This window comes from Copidosoma floridanum, unplaced genomic scaffold (genome assembly GCF_036245765.1).
Source record: "Copidosoma floridanum isolate Cflo_tuat_1 unplaced genomic scaffold, Cflo_Japanese_pri ptg000019l, whole genome shotgun sequence".
Taxonomy (NCBI): Eukaryota; Metazoa; Arthropoda; class Insecta; order Hymenoptera; family Encyrtidae; genus Copidosoma; species Copidosoma floridanum.
In genome coordinates this window covers 18,637,378-18,658,087 of record NW_028321896.1, presented here as the reverse complement: position 1 = coordinate 18,658,087, position 20,710 = coordinate 18,637,378, and the positions used below count along the sequence as shown (strand labels likewise).

The 20,710-nt window shown below is 40.5% G+C and overlaps 3 protein-coding genes across 3 annotated transcripts in view; all 3 read left to right on the top strand.

Moving 5' to 3' along the window:
* Positions 1-10,675, top strand: part of LOC106638302 (uncharacterized) — a 40,218-nt gene extending 29,543 nt beyond the window's left edge. Inside the window, exons 4-6 of the mRNA XM_089592988.1 lie at positions 8,917-9,122; positions 9,843-10,134; positions 10,222-10,675. Of these exons, the coding sequence (XP_089449114.1) occupies positions 8,917-9,122; positions 9,843-10,134; positions 10,222-10,649 (926 nt within the window). The 3' untranslated portion in view covers positions 10,650-10,675. The remainder of the gene's footprint in view (positions 1-8,916; positions 9,123-9,842; positions 10,135-10,221) is intronic.
* On the top strand, positions 10,675-10,925 carry LOC111643764 (uncharacterized). Its single transcript, XM_089593006.1, has one exon. It carries the CDS (start codon positions 10,698-10,700, stop codon positions 10,911-10,913), a length of 216 nt encoding a protein of 71 aa, XP_089449132.1. The 5' UTR covers positions 10,675-10,697; the 3' UTR covers positions 10,914-10,925.
* A 5,268-nt stretch (positions 10,926-16,193) lies between these two features.
* On the top strand, positions 16,194-19,373 carry Ube2g1 (ubiquitin-conjugating enzyme E2G 1). Its single transcript, XM_014351481.2, has 6 exons — positions 16,194-16,353; positions 17,785-17,887; positions 17,963-18,060; positions 18,152-18,330; positions 18,431-18,553; positions 18,812-19,373. The coding sequence occupies exons 1-5, from the start codon at positions 16,308-16,310 to the stop codon at positions 18,509-18,511; spliced, it is 507 nt and encodes a 168-aa protein (XP_014206967.1). The 5' UTR covers positions 16,194-16,307; the 3' UTR covers positions 18,512-18,553; positions 18,812-19,373.
* The last annotated feature ends 1,337 nt before the right edge of the window (positions 19,374-20,710 follow it).

Genomic DNA, 20,710 nt, shown 5'->3' with positions numbered 1-20,710 from the left:
GTGGTATTAACAGGGTACCCGCACCCGCGCTGAATTTTACACCCTTTTTCCCCTTCATTGGATCCTTGGATCCCAACCCTCCGAGTCGATTCGGTGCAACCGACCGGACACCGGTCAGTATACATAAATGTATATACGTAAAAACGCGGCAAATCGATTATCCATCAAGCGATCGAGTTATCGTTAAGGCTGCCCTTTTTTTCATACAGGTTTTTTCGAAAGCTCCCTTCAATTTGTTTCGGCCGAAGGGACGTAACGGACGGCCGGTGTGCCCCTCATTTCTGACCCGACGAGCAGCTTACTCGCGTATCGGTGGAAATTAAGATTGGCTTATCCGGTCGCTCGACGCCAGCTCGATTTATACATCCGATTCGCAGCGGCTGAAAAAGAATCTATCGGAAAATGTAAATTCCGAACCCCTCGCTGGAGTACATCCATGTAATATACATGTAGATAACATTCTTGGGTCGTAAATAGAGATTAGCTTCGCAAGTATACGGAGGGGTAGAAAAATTTCCGAATTTTTTTTTTTTTTTTTTTTCTTTCCGTCCCTCTTCGAACTGCTTCAACTCGCTTGTTATTAAATACACGTTCGAACTCTGACGTGCGCGTCGCGTGGCTGTGGAATCTTGTTGATACGCGAAATCGAAATGGTAATTGGAAATTCTTCGGGGTCACCGATGACTCTGGAAAACGAGCGCTCGTTTTTCAGCATCCTGTTCCTTTTTTTTTTTTTTTTTTTTTTTTTTGTAATCGAATAACCTTTTTTTTTTTTTCTAGAATCGAGCGCGCAGCTCTCCGAATTCAATTTAACGTTGAAGCACAGCGCGCATCAATTTCACATAGTTCGAAGCCCAGAGCTTAAGTCCGAGTTGGGCAAAACGGCAGGGAGAGGTGAAATTGACAAAAAAAAAAAAAAAAAACAAAAGAAAAAAAAAGCGATATGCGTATTGTACGGGAGCGAAGGGAGATTTTGCCGAGGGAACACATCAGGACTACATCGTGCTTGGGGGTTAAACGATTTACGATGCAATAACCGTTACTCAATTATGGAAACCCATACGGACTTGAATGTGATTTTAATGAAGTTTCGGAACAGTCGCGAGTCCTGGTGCAATACACTCTGGAACTTAATTAGTAACCTCGAACTATGATTGTATAATCTCCGCGGTTCACCGAAGTTGCGCTTCAAGTTCACAACTCATGTCGTATTCGATGCCTATACAAAATTACATGTATTGTAAATCATACAACTCAATTTGATGAATGGCTCGTGCAAATTTTTTATTATGTTCTTCTTGTGTCAAATTTAGAAAAATTAAATTATATTTTTGTCGTATTTATTTTTAATAGAATTTAAAAAAGAACAATGAGTCAAATTAAAGTAAGATTAAACGTTATTGATGCATACAGCCTCCGAATTAACTGCGCTCGTTTTCAAATAACAAATATCCGATGGCACGAATTTCCCGGTATTTCATAATTCGCGCAATTTCGCGTTATTTAATTAACGTATACGAGAGCGCTTTGTCGGAAACTTGCACTTCACTGCTGCATAAAGCATTTTTGTTATCAATTATTTCGCAGCAATTTCATTTTAACGCGTCACAAAATTTAAATACAATCGTGCGCTCAGGGGTTCCACTGTAAGTATATACAAGCCGATATAGTAAAAAGATCGATATGTACCGGGTGCAAAAAACAAAAAAAAAATAAACAAGCAAACAAGATACTGAGAGGCACGAGAGAAATGGTAGAAATTATTTCCAGTCAGCCGTAAGATAAAGGAGCTCGCGGAGCTCTCTCCACCTGTACACAGTGCGGCAAACAGTTCGTTCCCCGTCGCTCATTAGCGTAGCGATTTTGTGAATCCCCCTGATGAGATAGCCGGAGAAATCACCTGCGCTCCGTCTCTCTGGATTCCACGCCGAGCTGCTCTACAGTTCGTATAAATTTTCCAGCTTAATTCCTTTTAATTCCGGGCCTGTCGATACCCACCACCCTCGGCCGCGGATGAACGTAAAGATTCTCCTCCTCCCCCCCCCCCCACCTCCCTTCTTTCTTTTTTCTAACGCCTTTGTGGAATAATATGCTTTGGCCAGTGCAAGGAATTTACATACCACTCGTGGGGTTAACATCCTTCTTATCGTACCTGCGCCTTTCTTTTTTGGCCTGTCCGTACTTACTTAATCGATGTTTAAAAATGGTACGGGAAATTTCTAACTGCAAAAAAATCGGTGAACGATGAAAGAATCTTTTTCAAGACCTATTTCTAGGACGCTGCTGATTAGTAAATTTCTAGTTGAAAAATAGAGTTACCTATTGGTTATTCGTGAAAAAGTGTCAATTTTGAAAAATAAATCTCAAATAATAACACTATTTTGTAAAATCTATAATTATATCCCACGTTTGTGAAACCCTTTTTTAGATGACATACGGTTCAACACATCGTACGTTGTTTGAAAAGCTGAAAAGTTTGCTCTACTCTGGCGGTGCATCCCCCCCCCTCCGGTCTCAAGTAGACTACCACCTCTAAAACAATAAGCACACCCTCGTTCTCCCCTTACCGAAGTAATCCACAGTAGATACGTAGACGCCCTACCACTGGCTGAGCAACAAATATTTTGAACAATGGATTCCCTTGTCTCGCGCTAATTCCGACTAATTAATGTTAGAGTTGTATATTTACAGAGCGCTCGGATCTTCGTACTTTTGATCTAAATTTTTCCCTCTGCCAGCAAATACGCGCGGGACTTATTTTTCTCGCCAGTGGCCTTTTGTTGCATCGAATTTTTTCGCGTCTCTGCTCCTTTTTTCACGATCTCCTTGAGAAAAACGTATGCACTTACATGTAGCTTTTCCGCCTCTGACACGCGTGTAGATATACAAAATGCAAGCCGGCAGTAAAGCAGAATTTCCTCGGTATGTCTAAAAGACGCACGCATATATAGACGCAACTTGAAATATACAAAGCAAGCAGCTCGGGTGTACCTGTATATACATGCATGCAACGGTAGCCAGACCCCGTGTATATATATAGCCTCTTGAATTACTGGACCAACATCGTTGCTCCGGTGTCTGGATACATCTGCTCCGCTGGCTTGGACCCCCTTTATTCATCCGGAAACACCGACTCTGGTCTAGCTGCAGCCATTCGTGTAGGTAATCCCTTGCAACGCCCTTGCCACCCGCTTACCGCCCCAACTTTCGTGCGCGCGTGTATAACCAACTTGCGCTGCCTGGGATACTATGGCTTTCACTTTGTGGACGATAAACATTGAATGGCAGTAATACGCGTGCGATGAAATTTAATTTTCCTCGTATTGGCGGGTTGGATGCGCCTCAAAGAGAAAAATCGTCATCTTATTTTTGTACTTTGGCGATACCGCCAGGAAACAAATTGATCGCGTCGTTTCATCATTGGGTACTGTCGTTACGTTATAGGAAAATATTTCAAGCAACAATTATTGTCGCAGGTATTATTTTTATATCAGCATTTTTAAGTATAGGAAAAACAGTTGCTGTGGCGCGCAAAACCATTGTCATTATATTCTTAAAGTCGCACTGAATTTCATTGTATTTTACATTTGTTGCCTTATACGTGTTAAAATATGAATCACCATTACTTTGAATACCATACGCTTTCATCTCTTGCTCGTATTTGGTTTCAATAGCTGTGAACTCATACCCACTTATTTTAATGATCATATTTCTTAATGCTAAGTAAGTCTCTCTCGTTCCAAAACTATTATCCGCAAAATTCAATGGTTGGTGAGCAACACGCGAGGTGCCTTGAAGAGAAAGTTTATCCCTCAGCCTGCACATTTTCTCTGTTGTAACATATTGCATGTAGTTTTGAACCAGAAAAAACTTTTACAATTTCATACTCTCCGTAACCATTTTGACCTAAAATGCACAGCAACTTTTTTTGCTGCAAGTTAAAAAAAAAACAACAAAAAAATACATCTTTATCATTTTTACTACCATAAATGATTTTTGATGCAAAATTTCTAAATTTTTCAAACATATCTTATAATCTGTATCAATGTAAATTATTCAAGCACATAATGAAAGAAAAGTCAATGGCTAATGATGCTATACTAGAACTTGTCAAAATTAGGTCTAAAGCCCAGATATATCAACTTTCAAAGTTCCAAGCTCACTACAACATTTGTACAACCAACATTCGACCTCTCTATTATCAAAAAATAAACATCCCAACTTGATCTTACTGGAGGTATACTAGTTATTAACCCATAGGATCAGTATTGCCAAATTATCGCAGAATGGCCCATTTTGACCTATACACTTGTCTTCCTTTTAATACACACGTACACCCCACGAGAAATCGAAAAGAAAGAAGCGCGCAAAAAGTTAAAGTCCAGCCAAAGCTCGAAGGGCTCATTCCAAATCCAATCGTCGAGTATAAAAAAAAAGCCCCTGTCGAGTCACGCGGGAGCGTCATACATAAACAAAGAGGTGGCCGTATATAATACACGTACTCCCCGAGTCCAGGGGATGACGAGGCAGAGAACGGAACGTTTGTATCGGGAGACGACGTGAAGGAGAGCTTGAATTCCGTATTATGTACATCCGCAACGGCGCGCTCGCACGTACACGATATCCCCGCAGCTTCGAGACTTCGTATATACCGAAGGCATTGGCTTTACCCTCTCTGTATGTACATATACCTATATACATGTACCTCTGTATATACGCGTCTTGTACTCTGGCCGAGAGTGCAAGTTGACGGAGGAATCTCTTGTATACGTCGTGTTACCTACAGCCCTAACGTCGTATAAATTATAATTTCTCCGTACTCGCGCAACCGGAGGGTAACAACGAAACAAATCATCTACACATCATATGTATGGGGACACTTTTTCGACACGCTCACGCAGATAGCGTAATTTTACCCGAGTTGGTTTTATTAATATAACACGGCATGATTTGCGTTTCCTCCCATTCATCTGGACAATATGTATATCACGTATATAAGGCCGTACGTATTACACCAAAGTGAAAGGGACGAGGGCGCATAAGCCAAAAGGACCGAGAGGGCTTTCCCCAAGAGCCCGAGTTGCAGCTATAGGAGGAGTGATGCATACGCCCGCGCAAAGACCAGTGGGTCGCATATATATACACACGCGGTGGAAGAGGGAGGCCCACGGCTCATCTTCGAGATGTTATTGCAGCGAGATTCCGGTGTAGCGTCCATGCAAATTATTTGAGGGCTTAATTAAATGCTCGGGCTCTCGGTGTGTGTACCTCGCATAATGCACGGTTTGCGCGCTATATATAGGGGGGAAAAGGACAGTGCCGCGCGGTAAATACGTACACACTTATATATGTGTATACTGTCTGGCCCTGCAATGGTACCTTCACTTGTAATGCCACCGTCGCTCTCTGATGTATTATACGTGCCGGAATTGAGCATCCCTCGGGCACTGAATACTGCTCAGCTGGTCGTATCATTGAACGCGAGTGTACTACCTACAGTGAAATTACTCTCGATTTTTTGATCCTTACAAATGTACATAAAAGTGCACACGAAAGAAAGCAGAGAGAGAGAGAATTGAATTGAATTGAATTTTTATTTAAAGAGGCTAAGGACTCATCGAGACATACTCTAGTTCCTGTATAGCCTAAGCAAAGTACAAAAGGTTACAATGTGAGTGTTTACATAAGTAATATTTGGGGCTAAAGCGGTGCCCAAATTATGGTAGCGCATCGAATAAAGAGAGAGAGAGATGACAAGTTATATGTATATGATTCCCTCAAGGACGACTCTCGAGTAAATCAGATTCGTGTCGATCACTTGTTCCCGTCTCGAATGACCCAGAGCTGGCCCTCAAAACGGGTGTTTTTTTTTTTTTTCCTCGACACCGAAGAGTAATAGTCCGGCCTTTCCGTCCAAGGTCCTGGTATCCCGGGAATTGAAAAGCTCAAATCCCCCCCACGTCGCAGCTGCGCGCAACGACTTTCTTATTATCCGGAGATGCTCGGTTAATATCTTAGAGCACACTGGACTGTATAAATATATGTGCCTATGTATGTATACACAGATACGAGTGTATACTCTGTCGAGCGCTTTTTCCCCCGGGAATACTATACACCCATGTGTTATTCCTGCGGGCAAAACGTATAATGGAAAGTGCACGACGCGCGCCCGACTACACGCTCCGAAGTTAAATGAAAAGCTCGAAAACAGTTTCCGCGCGCGTGTGCGCGAGAATTTGTCATAGTTTTGGGGCTGCGCGCGAGGAACGGAAAAAAAAAAAATTTCCACTTTCTTAGCACGGCGTGGGTATATTCCGTTTCGTTTCTCTTCCACGTAGGGGTGCAAAAACTGTACGTTTCGTAACGCGTTGGAATCTAAGCCCGGCGACGCCTCCATTATTTCGTCAGAGTAATTTTTTCTCGTTTTCCAGGCAGTTTGTCGCGGTGTATTTATACACGCGCCCGGATTCCGAGATAAATAATCCCTGATGCGCGACTCGTGTACACCTACTTTGTTTTTTGCCCACTCTCATTTTTCCCCGCTCCTTCCCGGACGCTCGTTTGTTAACTTCTGCTATTCGTCTTTTTTTGTTCTCTGTCGGCGTATTATTACGAATTTCCGATGTCAGGTGCCGTAAGCGATAAGGTTATCAGTCATCGCGCGGCTGACTAGGGTATTTTTTGATAACGCGGGATCTGTGGGCACGTCTCGAGAATTTTTTTTTTTTTTTTGCATTCCCAACGAAACAAGTTCTAGTGTACGTGACGTTTTTTCTTTTTTTTTTTTTTTTTTTTTCCTTTCTTTTCTTCCCCCCACCCAAGCAATACATTCCGCGTTTTTCAGTCTCATCATAACAAAGTTCTTCCTCGGCACAAAGGGCGCGTGACCTTTGAGTCTCCGGGGAAAAAATTCCAGCCACGCACTTCCCAAAGACAACGAGGTCGGGAGCTTTTTTTTTTTTTTTTTTTACATTTCGCGCACGTAAAAGGCCAACGCAAAGGCGTACGGTCCGGCTACTCCGCGTTTTGCAATGTCACGCGCAAAGACGCCTTTGACACCCCACTGTAATACCATACCCACTCTTGTTTCCCCGTGAACAGCCGAGCCATTTGCAGAAATTGATTGAAAATCCATTTTACGCGTACGCGCACTTAAATGTGATTCGACTCGTGCACACATACATCGAGGGCGATGATGGGGGATTAATTGGATTTACATCGGGTGCCCGAAATTAATTGAGTCGGAAGCAAAAAATTGTTCGCGCAAAGTTTATTAAGACCGAATTGGGATGGCTCCGGAGTTTGCTGGACAAAAAAAAAAAAAAAAAAAAAAGAGCTTTCATTAGCAGCCAGCTGTGTGTCCGTTGGTTCCAGCAGTGAGAAAGAAAGAGCCAAATTAACGCGGAGAGCCAGGGAGCGAAGGAAGAACGGAGGGCGCGTGTACAGTGGCACGTGACGAAAATTAATTAAAAGTCTCTAAATGATGAGGGACAACAATTGTGTAGTAGCCGTCGCGCCGCAAGTGTATATATACGTTGGGGGGGTTGCGCGGGTGTCCTCCGAGAGTTTGCAGTGAATATATGGAGATACCCGGACACACGTACACGCCGTACTACTTTTTTTTTTGCGCTCGCACGCGCGTGCCAGATGTCATATCATCTCGTTGTTTGCTTTCTTTTTTTTTCTTTTCGTTCTTTTCCTTTTTATTCTAATGCGATGCATGATGCACTTCGCTAATGAGTTCTGCGTTTGAATCTCGAGAACTAGGATGTGCGAGCCTTGCGAAACAAAATACGGGAAAAATTTTTTTACAAAGGGGAGAAAGTAACCCAAGATCTCGCTGGATTGAAGAGGAAATACGACACGGCCTTTTTTTCTGCTTCTCCTTCTTCATGCAGCGAGAATAGAATTTTTTTTTCTTTTTTTTTTTTTTTTCGTTGCAACAATAAATCATCCTTTTTCTATTTGCAATAAGTAGCTTAGTGCGCGAGGGACAAAAAAAAAGACTCGGCGCTCTCGCGATATTTTCTCATTAATTTTAATAATGTCCCTAACCCCCGAGGGCACATTATTCGCGACGCGAGTTTATACTTATATATATATTACTTTGCGTTTGTTCTATGCACAAGTTTTTTAAGACCATTTAAAACATTATTACAGAATAAATAATATTTATGGGATTGCGTTTGCGCGATCCAAGTTTTCAACAACAAAAAAATGTAACCAGTAATGGCAAAATTATTTTGTGGTTCTGATATGTGTAAGGAACAGCAATGCCCATTTTAATGACGGAGCTAAGGTTCTAAGTAGACACATGTTGCGTAAGTGAAATACGAACAGTGGTGTCCGCGACAGTTAACGGAGGAGGCAGGGGATCGTACCGGAGATCATCCGAGTGCGATAACCCGCTCCCATTCCGACTGAGCTAACCTTTGCTCTGAAATTGCATATTCGGATGTTGTACTTAGTGAATAAGTTTTGCCTAAAAATAATTACAGTCGATTGTTATCTTACACCTTTTATATTTTTACATTGACATTGGCCTTGAAAAAACCAACTCTGACCATAATTACATTAAGTTCCAAATATTTTTCAATAGTTTTAAGTATAGAGATACAATTTTTTGTGGCAAAAGCACAACACCCCTTCGTCTTTTTTTTTTATGAAATGTATGCGAGTATATTGACCTTATTCGAACAAAAAAATTTTTTAGTTATACATGAAATTTGCTTCTGTAACTATCACGATTGACATAAAAATAAACCATGTATCATATAATCTCATTGGCTATAAAAAGGCTAAAAGAGATGTAAAAGATATATCTCCGACTACCGATTATACCACTGTGATTAAAAAAAAAAAAAAAAAAAAAAAAACAGTAACTATTAACGTCCACGTGTGTGCGTGTCGTTGCAGGCTACGGCAGCATAGCGCCGCGCTCAATGTGGGGCAAAGCGGTGACGATGGGCTACGCTTTTTTCGGGATCCCACTGACGTTGATCTACTTGTCGAGCGCCGGGGGTCTACTGTCTAGGTGCGCCCGGGGCGTCTTCACGAGGGCCCTCTGCTGCTGCCTGTGCTCGAACTGCGGCTACTGCTGCTACGACGAGAGGCGGATGCAGGTGAGCGTATGTGTTGCATTTTCCTTTCACAATAATAATACATATATACACATCGTACCGTCGTCACGACACTCGTCCCCACCTCCTCGGTGAATTAATTGCTATTTCAAAAGGTGATTCTCTTCAAGTGCCGTAATTTTTTTCTTTTTTTTTTTTAGTTTTTCTAAATTATAAAAGAGTTTTTTGTCATTCCGAAAGTCGGTCGAGAAACGTATCCTCCGAGAAAAAAAAAAAAAAAAAAACAACTATATATACTTATTACTCTCGAGGTAGGGCAAAAATGTGTCAGTCCACATCTCACCCCTTTAAACTTTAAGTGGCACTGTTATACAACGTAGAAGAAGAGGAACCATAGCCAGAGGGGGAAGAGGACGCCTCGCAGCTGAATATTTAAACGCCGCGTATACCTCCACCTTCTGTTCTTCCCCCCGTATTTTTTTTCTTTTTTTTTTGTTTCCGTGCTTTTTTACATTCCCGGAATTACGAGATGATGCTCCCTCTTGATCCGCAGACACACATTTCTGCTCGTCGCGGCGCATTTTCATAAATCTAAAAATCTGCTCTACACCGCCACCAGCATAACCACACACCGTAAACAAACCAACCCAAGAAAATAAAAATAAATAAAAAAAAAAGGTTCAGGTGGACGGGTGTTTTTTTTAACCATCGGTATGAGGGATATAACCGAGGGCGGACGCGCTCATTGTTCTCCAATTGCAGGAAAAGGAGAGGCGCATGAAGAAGCGTCGACAGCAAGAGGAGCAGCTCCAGCAGCAGCAACAGCAGCTCCAGCTGCAAGAGCCGTTCTACGTGAGGGCCAACGCGTCGACGTACCCGAGCTCCGTCGAAGTCAAAGCCACGAGTCCCAAGGACGAAGTGTCGAGCCTCGGCTCGGGTGACCGGCCCAACGTCACGATACTCGCCCCCATAAGCATCTGCTTCGGCGCCATGGTCTGCTACATCGTAGCCGGCGCCTTCGCCCTACACAAGCTCCTGGGCTGGACCTTCATAGGTGGGTGCACTCTCACAACACACGTAACTATAAACTTTCGTGTCGCCGCAGTTGTGTACATGGATGAAAATTATCGGTGGATTTCAGACGCGAGCTACTTTTGCTTCATGAGCTTGAGCACGATCGGCTTCGGGGACATGGTGCCGGGCTCGTACCCCCACGAGAGGAGCCCCGAGGCGAGCAACGCGACCATCTGGTTCTGCTCGTGTTACATCATGTCGGGGATGGCCCTCACTGCCATGTGCTTCAACATACTGCACGACGAGATCGTGCACCGGCTCTCGCATCAGCAGCCCCACGCGCTCGTGGGTGGCGACCTGCAACTCCACCACCACCACCAGCAGCAACAGCAGCACCACCACCTGCACCACCACCAGCAGCAGCAACAGCAGCAGCAGCAGCAGCAACAGCAGCAACAACAGCAAAAGTCGCAGTTGGTTGGCTCGGATCTGAGGACGAGCGCGAGCGTGGACGAGCTGCCTGGCCACCATGACCCCTTCGCCATGGCCTCGTGACAATTTCCGGGCAGCCACCAGCTGAACGTCACCGAGGAGAGCCTCTGCATGGGCGAGCCACCGGCCGTCGTCAGTATCTTCGCCCACGAGAACGAGATCAACATACTCAAGGACTCGTACGGCAGTAACCAGGTCGACGTCACGCGCGACTGCAAGCCCATACTCAAGCTCGAGGAGCACCTGAGACCCGTGCCCCCGCCTCCGGCCGTCTACACGCTCCCCGAGCTCGACGAGGAACTCGACGAGGCCAACACCGAGATGTAATAACCCCCCCCCACACCCCTTTTTTTACCGAATCTCTCTTCTAAGCGTCTACGCCATCCATCTCTCTATCTTTCTATTTCACTCTGTGTGTATATCGTAACGTTATAACGAGTAGATTGTTAGCCAAGTATCGTCGATCGCCACCTCCTCAATCGCCGACGCGCATCGCTCCGACCTCGAGAACAATAACCAACGCTGTTGACGCGGAGATGTTTGTACGCGTTATCGCGTTCGCGGGCAAAGTAAGACAGTTCTTCCAGTACTTAGTGTGTGTGTGTGTGTTAGCAGTGCGCGTTGTATGTTTGGCTATTTTTTTGTTTCCTCCGTCGAGCTTTCGAACGGGGGACGGGAGTATTGAGTTGCTTCGCGGTACGGCGTGGCTCTCGAAATTCGAGTGAAAAGCTTCTTTTTTTTTTTTTTTTTTTTTTTTTTTTTTTTTTACCCCCCGAAGTTCGAAGAGGAGGTGGGAGAGGACGAGGTCGAACCTTTCGGGCGACTTGGAGCAGGAACGATCCTTTTGGGGAAAGAAAAACCTCGCATTACACCGGTGGAGAGTGTGATAATTCGAAGGACAAAAAAGGGAGCAAAAGTAATTGCAGCGAGTTATGTGTATACGTATGGTGTCGCCAAGATTTTAGCTGTGGGAAAAGTCCTCCTCATCGGCTCGGAAAAGGAGTCACGGAGCTCGTATAATGTATCTTTTTCTTTTTTCTGCCATCCATTCCTACACGAAGCTTTTTTTTTTTTTTTTTTTTTTTCACGGAAAAAGCAGGCCTCGAGTCTCTCTTCCGGCCCCTCCTGGGAAATATGAGGGAGTCTCTTGTGCGTCCGAGGGAGACGTGGCCGTTCGAAAACTTTATCCGCCAATTTTACGAGAAAAATTCCAATGAAAGTCAAACGCCATGGGAATTGTTTTTTCCCCTTCCCCGTTCGCTCTAACGCCCTCATCCTGCCCCGCGCCGCCACCTCGGGCGGACGTGTCTCCTTCAATCGCCTTTGTCGTCGCTCCTCTCTCGTTATACCGGGCCGGTGTGCACGAGCTCCGATATATACTCGGCGGCCTCCTTTAGGTAATGAAATTACACTGGTGCTGCTGCTGCTTCTTCGCGCGACTATACACGCTTCCCGGTTGACTCTCGAGAAATCGAATCGACATCGGAGCCTCTTCGCTGATTGTGCGCTCTCTTACTCTCGCCTTTTCGAATCTCCTTCTCCCTCGGCAATTAACTTTTTTTTTCGTTATAAGTTTTCAAATTCGCGGGGCTCATCGCTTCGCAAAGTGTGATTTGTCGAGTGTAGGCGTGTAGGAAGTTGTGAGAAATTCGGTGTTGTCTACATTTGTGTTGGAATCTTGTGTAAATAATGCTGTCTTACTTTCGTCGCCGAATCGATGGCATTAAATTGATGTTCATGAAGTCAAAACAGTTGTCGTCGGTTTATCGAATGGTTTAATTTAATGTAAATAATAAAAGTGTGAGCAGTCGGATCTTGATGAATGTTGGTTGAAAGAAAAATAAAAAAGAAAAAAAAAAAACAAGAAAAATATCAAGTAAGGAATAAAACAAATTTGTATTATTTTTACCTTTGTGAAATTATTGAAAATCGATCTATGAGTACATTTTGGAAAAAATCTTTGTTAAAAAAAAACTCAACCATTCTTTGCTCGGTATACGTATACATATATATATATATTTCGAAATCTGTTGTACACGAAAACTTTTATCAACTATACTATGAGATGGTATTGTATAAAAACGTTAATGAAATATTGCGAATTTTACTTGAATTTATAAAACGTCTTGTTACGATACACTTACATTTTTTGTAAACTTTTATACTAATTCTATATGAAAAATACACGATATTCGTGTATCAGACATAACAGTGTTTTTTAAAACAGAAAACTATTACGTTATTAATTCAAAGTATGTATCATCAATCAAACCAAAAAAAAAAAAAAAAAAAAAAACGATAATTGAAAAGAAAAGTAATCCTCGTTCAAAAAATGATTTTGAGATTTTATATTATTTTTCTAGCAATGCAGTTGAAAAAAAAAAATAAATAAATAAATGAAAAAAGGAAAAACCACAAAAATAATTTTAAAAAAGTTATGCAAAAACGAAAGCGAAATCGAGTGTTTCCGAAGGCGTGGTTTTATTACACTTGAAATAAAAATAATAACATAAGATAAAAATAAAAAAAAATTTCATCGTTTTAAGTAAGGTAAGAGAAAGTGAGCCTGTTAGATTAAAAAATACCAAAACAAAAAAAAAATCACAAAAAAAACACTTAAAACGTGAAAAAAGAGAAGAATAAGAAATTGATACAAAAAAAAAATACATTAAAGTAAATGTAAAGTGTGGGAATGAATGAAAGCGATCGGGGCTGCATGCGCACTGCAGCTCGTATTCAAAGCGGCAGCAACGGTGGCACATTATACACTGTCGGAACGCCTTCGGATGGGAGTTCGGTTGAGAAACGATAATCGATATTTTATACGTATATACACGTTTTGCATCCCATGCAGTCAACAATGGCGGAATCAGCAGCAACATGTGTATGTATATGTTACGCGCGCGAGTGCGCGTATGTGAGTGTTGGCGCTCGAAGCCATGACGAGTGGCATGGAAAATATTTCCACACAGAAATGTCACGATAAAGAATATTGAGCTGCGTCTCGATTCACACGTGACGTTTATTCCTCGGCGTCAAATGTATTCCTATTTGCAGAGATTTGCAAAATGAAAAAGATTTAAAGAATAAAAAGAAAAAAAAACAAAACAGAAAAGCCACGTGGAAAGGCATAAAAAAATGCCCTTCTCATCATCCTGTAAATATATACTTTATTTGAGAAAAACATAAAAAGGAATAAAAGGAAAAAAAAAAAAAACAAAATTGAAAAAGTCGACGTCCCGATGTAAAATACAGAATATTGTATACACGTCTGCATAATCGTTTGTCGAGCAATGTATATCTTAAAAGTACTAAATAAAAGCATTGACGAAATAATAAACTCTCATTCGTTAAGATCTCCTTTGAGACCTAGCTTGTTTTTACCATTTTAATCTTTTTAAATATTTTACTTCCTTATATTTCATTTTTATCTACAAAAGCTAGTTTTTATTATTAATGCACTTGTTTACATGCAAACATTTACTGTGCCAGACTATGTTGGACCTACACATCTTGATAAATAAATACAAATTACAATTTAAAAAACAGTAAAAAAAAGGAATCATTCATTCCACAACAACGTACATCAATGATGGAAATCAAAGTGCAACAGCGAGTGAGAGAGAGAGAGAGACAGAGAGCTGTAGATGCAGATCACGAAGGCTGACGCGTCCGAAAAGTAATCCTCGAAATTTACGGCCTGGATTATTATACGGCGTGCGATCGTAGGGATTAATCGGCTCAGTGCGGGCATTATGCGTCGCTGCTCTCTACTCTCTCTCTCTCTCTCGGCTAATCGTTAATCTTCGGTCGCAACTTTTCCATTAGGCAGGGCTGCAACGGCCAATCGTCGAAATATCGTAATGCCGCGCTTTAATCGCGATCGCGTTATCGAAATGAAATTTCACGGAGAATTGCTGAGTCGCGTTTGCACTGTTGCTGCACTCTCTCCTACAGTTTTTGCCTCATTGTTCGGGATTTCGCTCTCCTGCAGCAGCTAATTATCCGCGAGTTATATTTCCGTGAATTTACGCTTTCGTAAAATTACACCAAATCCAGAAAGTTATCGACGCGTGCGAGCTACGAGTCTTTTAAACTCTCACCGATTCTCGATAGTTTTCATTACCATTAATACAAATAGGAAGCATTAATTCCTAAAAGTAGGTACACGCGTAATGGATGTGCAAAGTAAAATTTAAACTGGAAGAAGAAAAAAAAAAAAAAACGCGATTACCTAACGTTAACGCATTGCAATGTACCTAATACACGCACCACTGAAACAGGGCCAAATGAGCAGCAAATCCGCGTTTACTCTATACCTCGTAAGTAGGTTTTGCAGGGATTAAGTATTTAAAGCTTCCAGCAACGCGTGTACTTACGAAGCGCAGAGAGTTGAAGCTGCTCTAGAAAATCCGAAACACGTCTATGTTTATTCACGTCGAACGTACCTATACCTATGTACAAATAGAGTTTTTGTACAAAACACAACGTGTACAAGACTGCCAATAAGTAAACAAGTCACGGCGCGAAATGGAATCGAAATCGAGTCATAAATCGCAAATGTAACGCCGCAAAATCGCTGAAGAGGCATGTACGCCGTCGTATGTGTATATGCGCTAAAAATTCTCCAGCTTCGTCCTCCCATCTATCTCTTTCCTTTTTTCGCTCTCCCGCGATCCATTGCAGCAGCTTTCAGCTGGACGACTTTTTCCTTCGCTATTTTTTTTTTTTTTTTTTTTTTTTTTTTCATCGCTTCTTTTGCGCACCCGTGCAATGCGTCGTGGAAGCGGAAATTCTTTCGCCGCGATCGAAACTCAGCACGCCCAAACGGGTCACACATATTTATACATCATATACTACTCACAAGTGTTGCATGCATGTGTCTGATGGGATACAGCTCGGGATTTTCACCCTTGGTATATTGTCGCGCGCAATTTTTCTCCCTCTCAGGGATTGATCCTACATTTAAATGTCACGGTTTTTCTGGTGATATCGTTTTTTTCTCTCACATTCTATGCAAAAATCAACGAATTGTCTTGAAAACTATATTGTTTACTTAAATGCTAAGTGAGAATATTTTACGTGGCATACTTACACAAGTGGGGTTTTTAAAATTTTTTCGACATCTAAAAGTAAACAATCGATCAAAATTACCGTGAATAGTTGGCATTTTTATTTTTAGTCGTATGATCGTAAAGGTAATTTTACTTTAACCAAACGTTGGTTCGAATACTCTCAAAATTATCGTTATCTGGCAAAAAAGCCGGAATATTTATCATGACACGTTAAAGTAAAATCTCCGCGGGTAAGTTACATACAACGACGTTATCGAACGATGATATGAAAACATTTTATTAATTTCCAGCATAGCAGCAAAATCAGCAGTCCTATCATCTTCTATCAATATATCACACATTCAAAGTACTTATGTACCTACACAAATTGTATTTAATTTGGGATTTTAATTTCTCTCGGAAGCGGCGAATAAATAAAAGAAGCTGATGTATTGTGGTGTGCGTGTGCGCTAGTGCTGTCACTGACGGGACTGGCCAGAACGACGCAACATATGTTTCAAAAGCAGGTGGCGCAAGCGCAGTGAAAGTATAAGCGCGCGACCGCGACGTTACCAGACCTATACATATAGCCATCTTTTCGACTTGGTCCGATAGTTGTGTTGTGTTTTTTCAGCCTCAAGTCCACATTTTAATCGAACTAATATTAATGTCAGAACCACAGTCGTCGCTTCTGTTGAAAAAACAATTAGCAGGTACAGTGTGCGGGTGATTAGTGCGGGACGAGAGCCAAGAGGATAGCTTACCTCGCCGTCCCCTGACTACCCATCTCTCTTTTTCTGTGCGTGTGTGTATCTCGAGTGCGCGTATAGCATTGGACCCCGAATCTTCTGTGCCTCGTATCTCCTTTTGCTAGGCTCTTAGCTCGATGGACCTTCCGGACACCCAGAAGATCCCGACCGTAAAAGCCTTCCCGGCTTCCTTGGAGCCTACGCTCCTCCACGTCGTCCCCACGAGTTCGAGGCGGATCCGCTTCCCAAAATCAATACGCGCTGCTGTGCAGTAGCCTATTCCTTTCTCTCTCCCACTTTCTCTGCCTCGTTGCTCTTCCTTTTATGATCCTCGTTACTCGCCAACCCAACCTTTGACGGGCCCTAGCTCCCGAAGCCGGGGGAAAAAAAATTTACTCCGTAGTTTCCAAGAGCGAGTCCGGGCTCGCCCAAACGCCCAGCTCCTCCGGCCCTCTGGTGCATCCACATCATTCCGAATGGCCACATTATCCCTCCTAGTCCTTGCTTCGCTTTTTTTCACGCCAAATGCATGTCTCCCTCGAATGCGAGGTCCTTGACCTCCTGCGTGAAAGCCGTTTCGGGATCGCTCGACCCGGCCTGTCGATGACTTGACTGGGCCACCGTGTATATTTATAGAGCCCTAGAGCTGCATCTTTTCATTATCTCGGCCTTGAAGACGAGATTTTAGCTAAACCTATCGTCTCGAGCAACCTCACCTTGAGGCACTAGTCACGAAAGACCTCGTCGGCCGTGTGCCGGTCGATGTCTAGGTGCCGGACGCACGAGGCTCATGCTCGGGACACATAACCTCCAAGTGCCCCTCCAAGAGGCGCTTACAGGGAAAAGAATAAGAGGCCGTACTGGGTGGGAGGCTGACGCTGATCTGTTGTCTGTCAGTTGCCCCCCGGATCTTGTTAAAAACGCCATGCCCAACTGCCGTTTCTCTTGAGCGTGACTAGCTCCTTCTTTTTTTTTTTTTTTTTTTTTTTTTTCTTTTTCTTTTCTTTACTTCACTCCCCAGTCCCCATGCCTCGAGCTGCAGATCCGTTTTCCATCCATCTCCTTGGCTGTAATATTTTAAGCTTGGCCTGGATGACGAGAAAACAATCTCATCCCAACTGCACAAATAGTTTCATGTGCACCCGAATTGCATGGCTTTTTCTCAACAACGTCTATAAATATCTTGCAAATACTATTAAATTTATATTTAAATGCAAGTACGACGAGCTCTCTCTCTCTCTCACCTATCAGAAAGAGATTTAATTTTCAACCCATTGAATTTTTATTTTGCAGTAAATTTTTTTTCTATTTCTTCTAAAACTTGATTGATGCATGTATATACCTCAAGTTGTGCGGACGTTCCTTAGGTTTACGATAATTTTTGTATGATTTCAGAATTAAATAAAAACCCAGTGGAAGGGTTTTCTGCAGGTCTCATCGACGACAATGACATTTATCGATGGGAAGTACTTATTATTGGACCTCCGGACACTTTGTAGTGAGTTTCTTTTAATTCTTAAAGACTTATAGTAGTGATAAAGATAAATTTATAATTTAATTGATATTCTTTCAGCGAGGGTGGCTTTTTCAAAGCTCACTTACAGTTCCCAAAAGAATACCCCCTTAGGCCACCTAGAATGAAATTTATAACAGAAATATGGCATCCAAACAGTAAGAATCGAGAAAAATTTTACAAAATTTATAAAATGACTAACCTACTTTACAATCGCTCATTTTCATTCGTCCTTATATTTATTTTTAGTTGAAAAAAACGGAGACGTCTGTATATCTATATTGCACGAACCTGGTGATGATAAATGGGGGTACGAAAAAGCGTCAGAACGGTGGCTGCCAGTACACACTGTGGAAACAATTTTGATCAGTGTCATCAGTATGCTTGCTGATCCAAATGATGAAAGTCCAGCTAATGTTGATGCAGCCGTGAGTATTATAATTATTTTTTTTTATTTTTTTTATTTAATTTTTTTTTTTTTTTTTTTTTTTATCACAATAAATCTCTTGTTACCTATAATAATTACAGAAAGAGTGGAGGGAAAGTTACACAGAATTCAAAAAAAAAGTGGCAAGATGCGTCAGGAAAAGTCAAGAAGAATGTATGTAGGATATGAAGAAACATTTACTTGAAAAGACTTATTTAATTCAGGTAGATAAATGATTTCATTTGTCTTATTTTATTTTCCACTCCAAATTCTACTAGCTCTTTATTTGTGAATTATTTGGTCTGTTTTAAAGGTTTATTGCAAGTTTTTTTTTCCCTTCTAGCACGTTATTAATTTCCTTATTCTAAATGAAATGGTTATACTATACTATATAATATAGAAATTCCGTTTTAGTTATATACTGTAATAATATTTCTGAATAAATTTCGTGGTAAGAAGTAATTTAGAAAATTATTTTTCAGGAAAGCCATAAGCACTGTACGAACAAACTTGTTAGCATAATGCTAACAAACAGCAGTGTCACTAAAAGCATGGATAAAGCCGACACTCATTTTTTTATGTTAAGAGAAGCCTAGAGCTTTTGTGCGATTTTGTCGAGTCCTTTGGACAGCTACTATTCAACGTATTGATAACCCTCGGACTGAAAAAAATAAAAATACAAAATAATCGCAGCTCATTAAAAAAAAAAAAAAAAAAAAAAAAAAACCAACAAATTGATACAACAAAAAAACATCTAAACATAATATTAAAAAAAAAAAAAAAAAAAAAAAATCATCTGTACCAACATTACTTTTAATATCGTTATTGTAAACTTTAAGTCCATCTATGTACCCTTTCTTCCTCGCTATTTTAACCACTGCTAAATTTCTTTTGATCTACAAAAAAAGTCTTGTGATTTTAGTAAATCATTCATTCATGTTTAATTACTTGTAATGATTGTTTAGCGTCATTTCATATTTTCTTACTTTCTATAATATATAAGTAAATTTTTGTAAAGTCTAATAAACAAAGTTAAACCAACAATTACTTACTGTGGCAGTTATGAAGTGAATATGTGTATTGTGAATATTATACAAATTTTTTTGTAAAGATCTTGCTGGAAATATCAAGCTGAAGTATTTAACAATTACAAATAAATAAGTTTTATTGTGAATAATTATACAGTAGGAATATCCAGAAATGGATTTTTGTAACAGAGTTTGTAAACTTTTTTTCAAGCTTCAGTTTCTACAGAATACATTAATTTAAAATTGAAATTATTTATTTCTCGATTTTTCTGTCAAACGCAATTTACACGCAATAAGTCATATTTTGTCCTTGCTATTGTACTTGAATTTTAAAATACGAAAAAAATTAACAAAAACAACTCGCTTTGACTTGTATAATTTAATATCATACTAAATTTATTTAACATTACCGTGATGTCTACTTTAAAGTATTAAAATTTTCATTTTTGTTGAAATTATTTCGAGTAATACTAGATTTCTTTTACTTGTAAAGTGTTTAATTCAATTAAAAAAAGGTGTTGATCTTCAAAAATTTACTTACCATTGGTCGGTACTTTGAAATACCAGCGTGGCAATGGCTTAATTCGCAAACTGCAAAATTCAAATCTTAAAATTATTTATCGCATTAAAACACTATAAATACAACCAAAACCACTGAAGAAAGTTATGACTATTTTGTTTGTTCACTTATTTAAAATTTCGAAATTTGCGGTTTGGAGATTGAGCCAAGTCAGTCTTACCTGTTGGAATATTTTTTAACAGCAGCAGATATAGGGTTGACCTATGTATTTTTGAAGAACTTATTTTATCGCTCAAGATTTCTTTCATCACATCGATATATAATGAAAAATTAAAAAAATTAACATACTGTTTAAAATTAAAGCCTCTGAATAATATGTACTAAAAATAATTTAAAAAGGGGGGAGGATTAGCAGAATGAACCAAGTTGCAATTTTTAAATACAGATTTTTTAATTTAGAAATTTTCAATGAAGACAGTGATATGAATATTATTTTAATATGTATACGTATATACAATGAAAGTATTCTCAAACATCTGTTATTCTTTCATATTGTGACTATATATATATGCAGTGTATGTAGACAGAAACGCATTCACAATAAGCGAAAACGAGCTTGCACGTATAATTTTGTTGATTCTGATCACATTTAGCCTTCTTAACTGAAACATGAATGCATTTCGTCTTGCTGATTTTGTTTTTAATGTACCAAAGATTACTTGTGAATCATAACAAGCTAAAGACAATAAATCTCTCACATGTTTCAATGTTTTGTATACCTCATTTATTTTTCTTTTAATCTTCGAATAATAATAATAATCATAATAATCATA

Excerpts from the sequence above, each read along its gene's own strand:
- Ube2g1 (XM_014351481.2), top strand. The coding sequence starts at position 16,308 with ATGTCAGAACCACAGTCGTCGCTTCTGTTGAAAAAACAATTAGCAG. Across the intron at positions 16,354-17,784 it reads GTTGAAAAAACAATTAGCAG|AATTAAATAAAAACCCAGTG; the intron begins GTACAGTGTGCG and ends GTATGATTTCAG. Across the intron at positions 18,331-18,430 it reads CAGCTAATGTTGATGCAGCC|AAAGAGTGGAGGGAAAGTTA; the intron begins GTGAGTATTATA and ends TAATAATTACAG.
- LOC111643764 (XM_089593006.1), top strand. The coding sequence starts at position 10,698 with ATGGGCGAGCCACCGGCCGTCGTCAGTATCTTCGCCCACGAGAACGAG.